The sequence below is a fragment of the Calidris pugnax genome, unplaced genomic scaffold, assembly GCF_001431845.1.
Source record: "Calidris pugnax isolate Ruff unplaced genomic scaffold, ASM143184v1 scaffold492, whole genome shotgun sequence".
NCBI classification, from domain to species: domain Eukaryota; kingdom Metazoa; phylum Chordata; class Aves; order Charadriiformes; family Scolopacidae; genus Calidris; species Calidris pugnax.
In genome coordinates, this window is record NW_015091453.1 from 152923 (window position 1) to 166851 (window position 13929).

Genomic DNA, 13929 nt, shown 5'->3' on the forward strand with positions numbered 1-13929 from the left:
GTGCCAGGAATTCTTGTTCACACACATAAGATCTCCACTGATGAGAGTCTCCTCGATCCAACAGTCACCAAGCAATAGTACTGATTTCTTCCTAAAATAAAAGCAAGCTGCCAGACTGTACTGAGTGGAACCATTCTGGGGCAGAGCCATCAAACCCTCAAGGGATGGCAGAAGACCAGCCCCCAGCAGGGCTTCTCCACAGGGCAGCTGCTTGCAGAAGATAAAACCAGAAATGAAAGTCACTGACACACACATCTGCTTCCCCTTGGTTGACCCACCCACCTTTACACCACACACCACCATCAGCTGAAGTTCTGCTCCTTGAAGTGGGCACCACATCCTGCCCATCACTCCTTTTTCTCTTGCCCAGCATCTCCAAGGTCACTCTGTCCCTTTTCTTAACCTTGTGCCATCTCTTCAGAGCCACACAGGAGCCTGTGGCCAAGCAGATCCCACATAAATTAGTTAAATCTTTAATTCTTCTGTTTTTGATGGAAAAAAGTGTTCCTGCACCTTCTCAGCTGGATAAAAAAGTGCAACTGGGAACAGTGCCACCACCCTTCACACCCACCCACAACCCAACAGCCATCAGAGCCCATGAAATCAGCTCAGGGTGTCACATGACTCTGAAAAAACGTTTTAAGGACCCCCCTTGAGTCCTCCAATTTTATTTAGATAATAATACTGTACAATTCAGAGCATTAAAGAGTTGCAGATGTTTTTAATCAGTATATGAACATTTTTAACTACGTGCTCAGTCATGATCCATAATGTGAACTCTAGCAACGTGAGCAATGCTCACAAAAAAGCAGCCTAGTTCGCCTATTGCTTTGGATAAATGATAAATGATGGATGATCTTTATAAAAAGAAGGAATTCCACAAGGAAGACGATTGCTTCTCTTCATCATATCCAAAAAGTGAGTCAAGGACAGAAGCTCAAGAAGATTTAAACTTGCAAGACCTGCATGGAGGAGAGGAGACCGACATCAGTCACTCTGTTCATACCTTCAATCATAATTATTTTAAGATTAAAAAAAAAAAGCATCCCAAACCAGGAGAGTTTTCCACAGAACTCCAACTGCAGAGTCACAGACTCCAGACTCCAGCAAAGTCACCGATGTCCCACCTCCAACTAAGCTTAGCATCCCTTGCCATCCCTTCATGCTGATGTCCCACCAAAGCCACTGCCTGCCACAGCGCACCCCACTCCCAGCCCTGGGGCCAGGTTTCCATCCCCTCTTGCCAAAAGCAGGTGAGAAAACAGAACAGTGTCTGTGTATAATTTGTCAGAGTTTCATTATCTGGAAGTCTCTGTCCTCTGTCAAATCACACGTTCCTTTACCTCAGTGCCCCGTCTCAAGGAGCAGTTGGAGTCAAACATTTAAGCACTTACTGCGTCCTTTCTAAATATCTTCCCAACCCAACCATTTCTGGCTCCAGGAGATCTCTGGAGCCTTCCCCCTGCTCCCAGTATCACACCTCAGCTTTTCTGCTGCAAATTAAGAGCGTATCTTCTTCTGTTGCTCCCCCTGAGAAAGATGGTCAACTGACCTCCATTTTCTCTTGTCCCCGGAAGCCTAACACTCCTCCTACAACCTTTGCTGCTTCACAGCAAGGGCGGGCTGGGGAGCTTTAGTGGGAGAGCAGCGTTGGACAGTGAGAAGTGAAGGACTCAGATCCATCTACATCTTTCACAAGAAGAAATGCTCACAGCAGTTTTTCCAATTTTACAAAGTTCATTTGACTTACGATTGTGTCTCAGTCTAAAAGCCATCAATAACACTTCCCGGTCCAAGGTGGAGGGCATTCCAAGTGAGGTCTTGCCAAGGCGTGCCCTGGGTGCAGTTAATAATTACCAAGGCTCCACCGGGATATGTAACTAAGGTGTCTCAACCAGCATTGCAACTAGGTGAGCCAGGCCACCGATCTTTAGTTTTATTTTCGCTATCAAAGGTTAAACTAGGATTTATGTGATTGCTCAGTCCAGATCAGACAGTTTGAAGAATCTGGAGCCCTCAGACTCTGAGACACCAGTGAATAAAACCAAGGCTGCTTCTGGCCTGGCAGCAAGGCTCCAATTTGTGCCCCCTACCTCCCACACTGCCGAGATGACATCACTGGCCACAGGGTTAACCAGCCTGCCCTCACCCCACCTCACGGGGGTTTCCAGGAACTGCAGCTTCCTCCTCATCGGGCAGAAGACAGGCACCACCGCAGGGTCTGGAGAAGCACTAGAGGACCTGTGACAACCCTGAGTGATACCTGCCAGTCACACCAAAGGCATATGGGGATGTTTTGACCCGAGGTGCTCCTTCCTTTTGAGGAACCGAGACTCTTGTAGGCAAGGAATGGCTGAGAAGTGACCAAAACAGCAGGTAGAAGGGGCGTGGGAACAGCCCCACTCCCCATTAGCAGCAACTATATATTTTTTTTTAATAGTTTTTTTGGGGTGGTTGCTTTTGTTCCTCAACTCTGCAAGCTACACTCTTCCCCCCTACAGAAAGCAGTCCACGTCCCCCCTATCAGCACAGCATGGAGCAACAGCAAAACTCACCATGATTATGCCAGATGCTGCTTAGAAATCTGCCTCTGCAAGAGAGAAGGGGAGAGTGTTACACTTGGGGGCAAACAGCACCCCCCTGTTCCCCTCCCCATAAGCCCACCCCTACTGGAAGCAGCCCCAGGGAGCTGCCTTGGAGGATGGGTCCCCACCACAGGTCCCCAGTGCTCTATCCTTCTCCATGTTCACCAAATAGAACACTTTTTCAGCAACCCAGCTGAAACCAAGTTAATTTTCCATCTCTAGCACAAGACCTTTGAGATCCACCCCATTATAACACCCCGAGAAGGGGAACGGAAACACCGCGGATATAGGTTAACGAGCTCTGGCTTCTGGACAGGAGCAGAGGGCAAAGCTTGAGGAGAAAGGCACACCATACCCCATTGGTACACCTGCGGCTCCGGCAGGGCAGAATGGACCAGGATGGGTCCCCACCACGGGTCCCCAGTGCTCTATCCTTCTCCATGTTCACCAAATAGAACACTTTTTCAGCAACCCAGCTGAAACCAAGTTAATTTTCCATCTCTAGCACAAGACCTTCAAGATCCACCTCATTATAACACCCCAAGAAGGGGAACGGAAACACCACGGATATAGATTAATGAGCTCTGGCTTCTGGACAGGAGCAGAGGGCAAAGCTTGAGGAGAAAGGCACACCATACCCCATTGGTACACCTGCGGCTCCGGCAGGGCAGAATGGACCACTTTGCAGGCGTAGGTGTCACCCTTCTGGGGGGTGAAGGGCACGTAGACCAGGCGCTGGAAATACCACTTCTCGTTGAAGGACATGTCCGCGTACTTGACGTCGCTCATGGGCTGGTTATTCTTCAGGAGGGTGATTTCGATTTTGGGGGGGTGGAAACCGCTCACGAAGCAGTTGAGGGTGTTTTCTTCCCCCACTACGGCCCGTTTGCGGGAGTAGACCTCCACCTTCGGGGGCTCTGGATGGGGGGGAAGGAGGTGGTGAGAAGCCTGGGAGAAGCCAGCACCCTTCTACCCATCCCTCCACTCATCCCAGCACGGTAACCTGTACCGGGCCCCTTACAGTCCCTCCCTGACCGACCCCCCGGCCACTCACCATCCGCGGCCACCAGGCCGACCAGCAGCACCAGGACCGCCACCTTCCCCGCCAGCTCCATGGCTCCGCTTCCCTGACGGACTGCCGCGCCACCGCCGGCCGCCTTTTATACTCTCTGCCTCCCGCGGCCAATCGCCGTGCGGGACTGCCCGGCGCGTCATCAGTCTCCAGGCAGAGAGGGAGCCGAGAGGTTGTGCGGGCCCGCCCGGCCGCGGGCACAGCCGCTTTCGCTTTCGCTTCTGCCTGAGGCACCGCCCGGGGCTGCCCGAGGGGCCCGCCCGCTACCGGGAATGTTTCCCGGGACCCGGAGCCGCCCCGCCGGGCCCGGCCGCTGCCGGGGCTGTTTCCCGGAGCCGACTCGTTGCGCTCGGTCTGTTTCCCGGGGCCTTTTCCACCCCCGGCGGGGTGGAGGCCTCCAAGGTGTGAGGTGGTAGAGGCCGCAGCCCCCGCAGCCCCAGGCGTTGCGTTGGGAGGCCTGGGGCCAGGAACCCCCACCGGGAGCAGGTCAGGGAGTGGTGGCTGCAAGGCTCTCAACCTGCCTCCTGCTCCTCACCAAAAATTGGGGTAAAAAGTTCCTCCCACAGAGGAGTTTGCAACTAGAGCCAGTACTGTGCTAATGGCCAACGCCGGCCAGAGGAAATGGTCTGAAGTTGGGCCAGGGGAGGTTTAGATTAAATATCAGGAAGAATAATTACTTTCCTTAGAGGTTGGTCAGGCGCTGGAACAGCCTGCCCAGGGAGGTGGTGGAGTCACCATCCCTGGAGGTGTTTAAGAAACGTGTAGATGTGGTTCTTCAGGGCATGCTCTAGTGCCTGAGATTGTTGGTTTGTGTTTGTTTGTGGGTGGGTGTGGTGGCTGGTGGGTTTTGGTTTTGGTTTTTTTTGTGGTTGGACTCGATGAGTCCCTTCCAACCATGAATATTCTGTGATTCCTGAACTTGGGCTTGCTCTCTGAGCACCAGTGCTCCGGCCCGGTGGCTGTGGGACCGAGTGACTCTGCCCTTTGAGCGCAGCAGAGACTCCACATTGTCAAACACAACAGCCCAAAGGTCAAGGAGCCAGGTGTTCTGGTGCCTCCTCCAGAGAAACCGTGAGCACTTGGATCAAGGAATAGGGCTGAGTGTGGCTTGAAGGTTCGCTCGATGTAACTAAGCCACTCCTAGCACAAGCAGGAGTTAGCAAATACTGTGTTTTGGTTTTTAGGCATGTATGCACGTAGCCATTGTATAGGTCAGCACAAACGTTACTTTGTAAGAGGAAATTACCCACCAGAACAGGATGCTGTAGGACAACGTAACCCTGTAGAAAGAACTTACCTCTGAGAATAGGAGGCCCCAAGACCAATGAGACATATAGAACCAGTCACGATAACAATGAATTCTCGAAAATACAACAAATATCTTAATTAGTTCTTGGAAATCGCATAAATATGTCTGTATATATGTTGTGAAACTAACTCTGCCTGGCACACACATTGGGAGGAGCAATCCCCTGTGTGTCCAGCGCTGCAATAAAGAAAACCTGCTTAATAGTCATCCCAACTATTGAGTCCTGATTGCGGCCTTTCATGGCATCACACCACAGCCCAGCCAGGCAGGGTATGCCTCCCACCGGCCCCGTGATGCTGCTCAGAGGAGAGAAGGACTCTTGCTTTGAGTAGCAGCGTGGAGAAAAACAAGGTTAAAAACGAAAATGAAGCAGTATTAAAGAGCACGTAGGTATTTTATACGCTCAGGAACTTGTCTGCTTGCAGTGCTGCAGGTCATGTACGGCTTATCCTCAGTCACTTCAGACTGGGAAGCAGATTGTCTTCTATCAAGCTGTGTAAGGATTAAAAAAGTTAAATAAAGAAAAAAAAGGAGGGAAAGGAAAGGGAAAGGAGCTATTGGGAAGAAAACAGTACCATGGAGCTGCTCTAATGCTGCAGCCCCGTGAGACTTCCCATTGTAATACACACCATTGAAAGAGCTAATTTAAATCAATAAAACCCGTAGAGAGAAGATCCCCCAGCCAAAGGTTGCGGGTAAATCAGCAAAGACCAAGCAAAGAAAAAAACCCACAAATTCTTGTTACCAGTCCCTGCTGGACCAGCTCTGAGCTGAGCCCCAGCTGGGTTTGCCTGGAGTATTTTTGCTGTGAGATAAGGGGACGCAGCTGAGGCTGGAGCAGTATCAGGGCTCTGGGGGCTCCTGTGGGGATGCAGAGTGACCACTGCGTGGGTGTCGCAGCCTGGCCCATGGGCCAGTGTACCTCTGCCCAGGCAAGCCCTCCCCTGGGCTCGGGGAGGATTAATTACAGAAATTGCGGGACACAGATCCTTTCTCAGCACTGCCACCCAGGCTCTGCCCCTCGGGATGGGAATCCCTGGAGATGACTTTGCCGTCATCCGTGATGCCTGGCAGAATTCCCCTGTAAAGAGAAGCTGAACCACAGGTTTATTCTACACACTAGCTGCTCCGATTCTGTTACAACAGCCAAATCTTCCTCTTCGAGGGTGCTTCTGCTTTTGTTAGTGGAGGGAGATACTGAAGGAGCGGACAAGGTCTGACACAACCAAGGTGCTCCCAGTGTTTGTTGGGGGGAGGTGGAGATTTATGGCACTTTCCCCTTGTACGTGCCCCCCTGTGCTCTTGGATCTATGGCCACAAATCCCTGGGACATGTTTCCAGCTGCACTGACTGTGACCCATGGGTCTTGGGCCAAGACCAATGGAATGAGGTTCAATAAGGCCAAGTGCCAGGTCCTGCATTTCGGTCACACCAACCCCCTGCAGCGCTCCAGGCTGGGGGCAGAGTGGCTGGAGCTGCCCAGCAGAAAAGGACCTGGGGGTGTTGGTGGACAGCTGGCTGAACAGGAGCCAGCAGTGTGCCCAGGTGGCCAAGAAGGCCACCAGCATCCTGGCCTGTGTCAGGACCAGCGTGGCCAGCAGGAGCAGGACAGTGATGGTGCCTCTGGACTGGGCACTGGTGAGGCCTCACCTCGAGGGCTGGGTTCAGTTCTGGGCCCCTCACCACAGGAAGGACATTGAGGTGCTGGAGGGTGTCCAGAGGAGAGCCACCAAGCTGGTGAGGGGTCTGGAGAACAAGTCATATGAGGAGAGGTTGAGAGAACTGGGCATGTTTAGTTTGGAGAAGAGAAGGCTGAGAGGAGACCTCATTGCCCTCTACAACTCCCTGACAGGAGGTTACAGAGAGGGGGGGGTTGGCCTCTTCTCCCAAAGGAATAATGACAGGACCAGAGGAAATGGTCTGAAGTTGGGGCAGGGGAGGGTTAGATTAGATCTTGGGAAGAATGACTTTCTTGAGAGAGTGGTCAGGCCCTGGAACAGCCTGCCCAGGGAGGTGGTGGAGTCACCATCCGTTGGGGGGATTTGAGAAACGTGTAGACGTGGCACTTCAGGGCACGCTCTAGTGCCTGAGATTGTTGGTTTGTGTCTGTCTGTGGGTGGGGGGGGTGTATTTTTGTGTATGGGGAGGTTCGGTGTTTTTTTTTTCTTGTTTTTATTTTTTTTTTGTGGTTGGACTCTATGATCTCAAAGGTCCCTTCCAACCTCGAAGATCCTGTGGTCCTGTGACCCGGGGGGTGGCCGTGACTGCCTGGGGGAGCGACGAGAAGAGCGGGGAGAGAGGCCGGGCGGGGGGTTCCCTGGGGGGGGGGAACACGAGGGGAAAACCCCTTTTCCCCTCCCTTTACTCCGTCGCGCGCCGCGGGGGCGGGGCCTAGCTGCAGGGGGCGGGGCCTAGCTGCAGGGGGCGGGGCCTAGCTGCAGGGGGCGTGGTGTCGCGAGTGCGCAGGCGCAGCGCGCGGCTGGGCGCCGCCATGCTGTACGGCAAGCGGCGGCGCGTAAAAGGCGGGAGCGGCGGCAGTTCGTCCCCGTAGAGGGATGCGGACGGGCGGGTGGCGCCGCGCCATGGCGGAGGGCGGCGAGCCTTTTGTGAGTGCCCGTCTTGCTCCGCCCCGTCCCCCTGGCCCGTCCCCGGAGCCGCCTTTTTTCCCGCCGTCCCGGGTCACGCCCCCCCTACCCCCCGGTGCCGGCTCTCCCGGGAGCGGTCGGTACCGGGGACGGCACTGTCCCGCAGGTGCTAGCGGGGTGCGCTTTCCTGCCTTCTGCTGGGGTGCGGTTCGTGCCCCCCCGGTAGCGGGATGTTCGCTCTGAAGCCTGCTGGTGTCCCCCAGCGCTGCCCGCCCCGCGGCCGTTCGTGCACTGGCCACCGTCGCCTCTGAGTGGCCGCAGCCCCGGGCCCGTGCCCTGCGCTGAGCCGGCCTGTCCCCCCCGCACTGGTGGCTCCTTTTCCCTTTCCAGCTGTGAGCCCTGGGGCTGCCCGCACTGCCAGCGGTGGGGTGGGGGGAGGCTGGGTGCCCCACACTTTGGGGGCAGGTTAGGGTTCCCCCTCCCCTGCCCGCCTCCTTTAGCGGGGACCGTGCTGCTTTCCACTCCAGTTGCTCGAGGATTACCTGCTCGTGGAAGGTGCGCCTCTGCTGGAGGAGATGGCTGAGGAGGATGAAGAGCTTGACCTGTACAATGAGATGACTTTTGGGTTAGGTAAGACCTCAGGGGAACCCCAGGGCCATGAGCCAGCACCCAACGGGGTGAGGAGGATGGAGGTGGGGGAGCGAGGAGCTGGGTTGGGAGCAGGGACTGTGGTGGGCGCTGCCCAGGCTCTCATCCACCCTGGTGTGCTCTCTTCCCCTGCCCAAGACCGAGACTCTACTGAGGAGGACACTGTAAACGCTCTGATGCCTTTAGAGATGAGCACTGAGCTGGCCGAAGTGGCGGAGGAGGAGACTGAGGCTGGGGAGGAACTGGAGCCCGGAGCAGTTGAGCAGCCAGAGAAGCTGGGAGAGCCCCAGGAGGAAGGTGGGATGGAGTTGGAGTTTGAACAGTTTAGTTCTGAGTTGGAGGAAGAGGAGGAGGAGCTGGGAACTGAGGAACAGGAGGAAGATGAGGAGCCTTGTGAGAAGCCAAATGACCTGGGAGACCCAGCGGTGATCAGAGCTGTGCGGAGCAAACCTACGCTGGAGGTGACGCATCTGCAGGGAGGGGAGGGTACCCACACCTGTGGGTCCTGCCCCACAGAGGGCACCAGGGGGTGATCTGGTGCCTGCCTGAGGGAGGGAGACCCTCTGGGCTGTGTCTGTAACCACCTCTTTGCCTGCAGAGCCAGGACTCGGCAGTGTTGGACAGCAGGATTGGTGCTTGCTGGGCAGAGTTCGGCAAAGAGGACATGGTAAAAATGTCCCCCCACATCTGGTGGCAGAGCTGAGGGGCCTCCGTGGTGTCCCCTGCCCCTCTCCTTCTGTCCTCCTTCCCCTTGCTGACCACCTTGCTGTCTTCCAACTGGAGATGGATCCTGTGGTGTGGGGCTCCTGCCCTGGCAACATCCCACCCCACCATGTGCTGGAGGTGGGCCAGGCCCTTGGGGAATGGTTGGGAACTGCCCAGTACTCTGGGCCAAGGGTCACGCAGGTGATTTGGGGTGCCTGGGGGACCTCCAAAGCCTCATCATGGGTCTGGGGGTGCATGGGCTCATCTCTTGGGTGCCAAGGATGTGGGTGGAGGTGCCCACCCTAAGCAGAGTCTGGGTTTGAAGGCAAAACTGTTGAGTTTGAGGGGATTGGAAGCCCCATGCTGGGTGTCCCCGTGGGTCCCCTGTTGTTGCATGCCACCAGGATGGGAGCCTGGCTGGTGCATGGTCCAGCTGAGCAACAACCACAGGTTTTGGTGAGCTGCTTGATGCTGGGGGGGCTAAACTGATCCCAGCTGAGCCCTGTTCTTGTCTCCTGCTGCCTCCTCCCTGTAGGATAAAGCCCTCCTCCAGGTCCTGGAGAGGCCCCCGCCATCCAGCAACATGGCCCTCGACTTCCTTGGCTCCCCTGTGCAGCGGGGCTATGGGGGCTCTCCCCGGCTCAAGCGCCCCGACTTAAGACTGATGTCCCCCAAGTCCTTCCCCCAGCACATTCTCCGGCAGGTAACAGGTTTCGGGGGGCACTCGTGTCCCTTCTTTCTCTGCCCTCCCCTCCCCAGAGGTGCAGCCTTGAGGACAGTCTTGTCCCAGCAACATCTCCCTGTCTTCTGCCCTGCAGCGGTCGCCTCCGATGCCTTGTTCCCACTGTTCCTCTCGGCCCTTCGCTCCGGCTCGCAGACCCTCTCCGCTCTTCACTTCCAACCAGGTAACACAGTGAGCTGCGAGCCACCAACCTGTCCCCTCTGAGGTGGCCCTGAGCAGCAGGGGATGAGGATGGCACCTCCTCAAGGTTCTGCTGTCCAGGGCAGACTTGGCAGTTCCACCTAATCCTGGGCACCCATCTCCGGCATCTTGCCGATGGGGAAAGCCCAGCCACCTCCTGTTTCATAAATCTATTTGTCCTGAAGTCCCCAGGGGTCCTGCACCAGGCATGGTGTCATGCTGTGGCACTGGTGGTGGATGCAGGGCTCATCTGTAGTGGCAGGATCCCTGGGGGGTATGGCCTCACCATAGTGCCCCACACGGCCCCTCCGTGCAGGGAGAGGGTACCTTGTGTGAGGATGGGAGCCAGAAGGTAGCATGGAGCTGGCAGACCCCTCCAGGACCCTCAGAAGGAAAGGCTCTGACACCTGAATGCTTCTCTCTCCCTCTCCAGACCGCAGGGTATGCGTCTCCCACCCCTTTCCGGCCCATGTCGCCCAAACTCGGCAGCCCATCGGGGCCTCTTGGCATGCACTTTGGTCCCATGTCTCCTTCTTCAGACCCTGCTCTCTTCTTCACTCCGGCAGCCAGCGGCCAGCCAAACCTCAGGTAGCGGGATGGCGAGTGGGGGGCCTGGGTGGGACTGGAGGAGCCCTGCAAAGTGGCTGGAGGGGATGTCCCCCCTCTGGGGACAGCTCTAGTGCAGGTGCTGAGTCCCCAGCCGCTGTCCCATCTCTCTTGCGTTGTTCCCAGCCATATGACCCAGTTGCACCCCCAGCACCAGCGGCTCCTGACCCAGCGGCAGCAGCAAGGCGGGCAGGCACAGAGGTAAGGGGGTCCCCGGGGAGGTGAGGGGGGGCTCTGGGCAGTCACAGCAGGTTGTGATCTTCTCCTGTGCCAGCATCTCCCCAAAGAAGCTGTGGTCTCCTAAAGCGGACCCTTATGCTGGTCTGATGACCTCCAAGGAGAAGGACTGGGTTGTTAAGGTGGAGATGATCCAGCTGCAGAGCGAGAACATGGATGATGACTACTACTACCAGGTGAGCTCCTGCTGGCAGTGCCAGGGGCTTGTCCTGCTCCTCAAGGCTGGGGCATCATCTCTTTGGGTGCTAGAGGGTGCCTGGGCTTGTGGTCCCTCCCCTCCTGGCTACGCCTGTCCTTACAGGTGTACTACCACCAGCTGGAGCACAAACAGGCGAAGGAGGAGCTCCTCGGTGGGCGCAACAAGCAGGAGCCCCCCAAGCTGGTCACACCATTCATCCAGAAAGTGGAGACCTACGACTCTGGTGAGGGGCTGGGGTGGGTGGTGGGGGACTTGGACAAAGGGATGGGTTGTGGGACATGGTCTCACCATATTCCCATCTCTCTTCCAGTGGTACGCATCGCGGGCTCTCTGGGCCAGGTCGCGGTGTCCACCTGCTACAGCCCTCGCCGGGCCATCGATGCTGTGCACCATGCCCTTGTGGAGGAGGTAGATGGGGGGAAGCCGGGCTGGTGGGTGCCCTGGGTGCCAGGGGATGCAGGTCTGAGCTTTCCCCAGGCCCTGCATTAGCTTTAGCAGGAGCTTTAGGAGCTGCTGCGACTGAGCACAGGTGACACCTCAGCTCTGGGTGGTGTTGTGAGCTGCAGAATGGAGCAGGGGCTGCCTCAGCAGTGGCAGTTTGTCCCCGGCCGAGGGTGGGATGGGCCTCCAGGCAGTCAGAGCTGGCCACGGCCTCCGCGTGGGCTTGCTCTGTATCCTGAAGCTGCCTCTGATGCCCGGGGAGCAGCTGTCTCAGCGCTCTGCTGGTAGTGGCATCTGGTGCTGGCTGTAACTGTTGTGCCTTCCTTTCTCCCCTCCTGAAGGCCGCGGGGAGCCACCGGCTACGGGCGCTGCACCGCATCGAGAAGGTGAGCGAGCCACGGTTTGGGGCAGGGTGGAATGGTGCAGATGTTTGGTTTTCATCCAAGGAGCTCTGTGAGGGCCTTCTACCTAGGCAGGGGTCCTGGATAGCCAGTGGGTAGAAGATGCTCCAAGCTTCCCCCTTACCCTGTGCCATTTCTCCAGCTTTTCCTGCAGCTGCTGAAAGTGGAGGAGATGCAGCGCAAGATGTCTTTGGCCCTGGAGGAGGAGCAGCCCTGCTGTCGGGAGCAGAAGACCCAGAAAGTGGAGCATATCTACCAAGTCTTGAAAATCAGAGCTTGCAGCAGCGAAGAGTGAGTTTGTGCCATGGGGAGAGGGGAGTGGGTGGCATGTCCTGGTCCTCACAGGGCTCAGATGGTCACAGATGAGTAGTTCTGGGTGATGGTGAAGGTTGGATCCTGTCCTCCGTGTGTCACCATAGCCTGTGTTGACCCTGCGTGAGAGCCTCGTCCTCCACTGGAGCTGATGCTGGTCCTGGATGGACAGAGATGCTACAGGTTCCTTGGGATCTGTGCCAATGGAGCCTTTGTCCCCAGGGAGGCAGAGGATGAATTCCTGCAACTCCTGTGTGTGCGGAAGGGCAAGAAGCTTGTGGCTCGGCTGCTGCCCCACCTGACCCGGGAGCAAGCGGAGAAGATCCTGCTGACCATCACCCACCACCTGCCCTTCCTCATGAAGAAGGATGTGTTGGATGAGGTGAGCACCTCCAGCCAGGGCAGGGGCATCCCAGGCTGTCTCCTCCCCCTGTCTGCTCTTGGTGGGTGGGCACCCTGGGCCGTGGGGAAACCATTTTGCTGGGTCCCAGTGCAGCCTGGCAGCTGGTGGGGTTTACACGAGACAGGAGCCTTTCTCCTTCCCTCTGGAGGAGGAGAAAGGTCTCTAGGAGGGGTTAAAGCAGTCCTAGTGGCAGTTACCCCGAGGGGGTGCAGTCGTTGGCTTTTGTGTGTGCCCCCCAGGTGTTGGGATGGGGCTCAGGGATGGGGCTGTGGTGGCGACGGGTCAAATGGTCTCAGATTCCTGCTCTCCTCTCTGCCCTGCCCAGTCTCTCTCCCTGCTCTACAGCCCGTTGAACAAAGTGGTGGGCGGGCTGGCCTTCAGCAAACTCATCGAGGTCCTGCAGGAGATGACCAGGCCGCTGCCCGAGTCCCCTGAGCTCCCCCTGGCCATGGCCTTGAAGAACCAGGTAGGTGGCCCCAAGAAGGGCAGAGCTGTGCTCCCTGTGGAGCCACCACTGCCACCTGCCTGTGATGCTCTTCCTGGTACTTTGCCCACAGTTTGGGATCTCCTTGCTCTACTCCCTGCTGAGCCATGGCGAGAGGCTGCTGTCCTCCAATGCACCACTGGAGCCACGCAGCGGGGACTTCGAGACGTGGTGAGGGGCTGTGTGAGCACCAGGGTTGGGGTTTCCTGGCCAGTGGGACACTCACCCCACAGCATTGATTTCCACAGGACAGACACAGTGTTCCTGGTTGCCCGGGAGCTGTCGCAAGTGCCCAAGACCTTGCTGGTGGAACCTCTCTTCTTGCCCAGCAACCTTCTCTCGCTCTTCTGCCGCTACCTGGACAAGCAGACCGTCCACCAACTGGAAGCCAAGATGGAGTGAGTACCACCTGTCATGGCCCCTGCCTCTCCTGGGGATCCCCTGGGAGAGGAGCAGCAGATGGGAGTTTGCTGCTTCTGTCCCCTTGGGGACAGAAGGGTAGGGCCAACCCTGTTGGGACATGAGTCTCCAAACCTCCACTAGGCTGAGCTGATCCTTGTGGCTTTGCTTCTGCTTCTCTGGGGCATCAGCTGCCGGCAGTGCGAGTGTGACAAGCAGGTGCTCCAGCCTAGTCCTTTCCCCACAGATGCTCCCCGCTGCCCTTGGAGGGTGCCAGGCCCTGCTGAGCCCCGGGAGCTTGGGAACGGGAGCCAGCGGTGCTGGGAACGGGCAGGGCCCCCATGCCCTGATGTCGAGTTTCAAAGCAAAGACTTTACCTTGGTGCAGGGCACTCTGGGTGAGCCGGGCACTGGCCGGGCCAGCGCTCGAGGGCCAATGCTGACCTGCCCCGGTGGCCGGGAGCGCAGCACGGGGTGGCGGGTAACTTATTTTGGCCTCGTACCCAGTGCCGGGTGTGGAGGCAGGGTCTGCACAGGGGTGCTGGGAACACCTGGGGGTGAGTGACTCTGTGTACAGCAGTCAAAACAAAATAATAAAAAAAGTGATTAACAAGCTCCTCTG

General features: G+C 57.1%; 2 protein-coding genes across 2 annotated transcripts; one reads left to right on the plus strand and one right to left on the minus strand.

Annotated features, from left to right (window-relative positions):
* Nucleotides 1-625: 625 nt before the first annotated feature.
* Nucleotides 626-3793, minus strand: B2M (beta-2-microglobulin). Its single transcript, XM_014961580.1, has 4 exons — nt 3640-3793; nt 3224-3502; nt 2556-2590; nt 626-962 (listed from the first exon to the last, which is right to left on the minus strand). Exons 1-3 carry the CDS (start codon nt 3698-3700, stop codon nt 2577-2579), a joined length of 354 nt encoding a protein of 117 aa, XP_014817066.1. The 5' UTR covers nt 3701-3793; the 3' UTR covers nt 626-962; nt 2556-2576.
* A 3731-nt stretch (nt 3794-7524) lies between these two features.
* PATL2 (protein associated with topoisomerase II homolog 2 (yeast)) lies at nt 7525-13795 on the plus strand. Its single transcript, XM_014961592.1, has 18 exons — nt 7525-7572; nt 8079-8181; nt 8338-8660; nt 8798-8866; nt 9440-9607; nt 9723-9809; nt 10260-10414; nt 10559-10633; nt 10707-10845; nt 10971-11091; nt 11179-11276; nt 11651-11695; nt 11853-12001; nt 12245-12404; nt 12751-12891; nt 12983-13080; nt 13158-13307; nt 13556-13795. The coding sequence occupies exons 1-18, from the start codon at nt 7549-7551 to the stop codon at nt 13593-13595; spliced, it is 2145 nt and encodes a 714-aa protein (XP_014817078.1). The 5' UTR covers nt 7525-7548; the 3' UTR covers nt 13596-13795.
* The last annotated feature ends 134 nt before the right edge of the window (nt 13796-13929 follow it).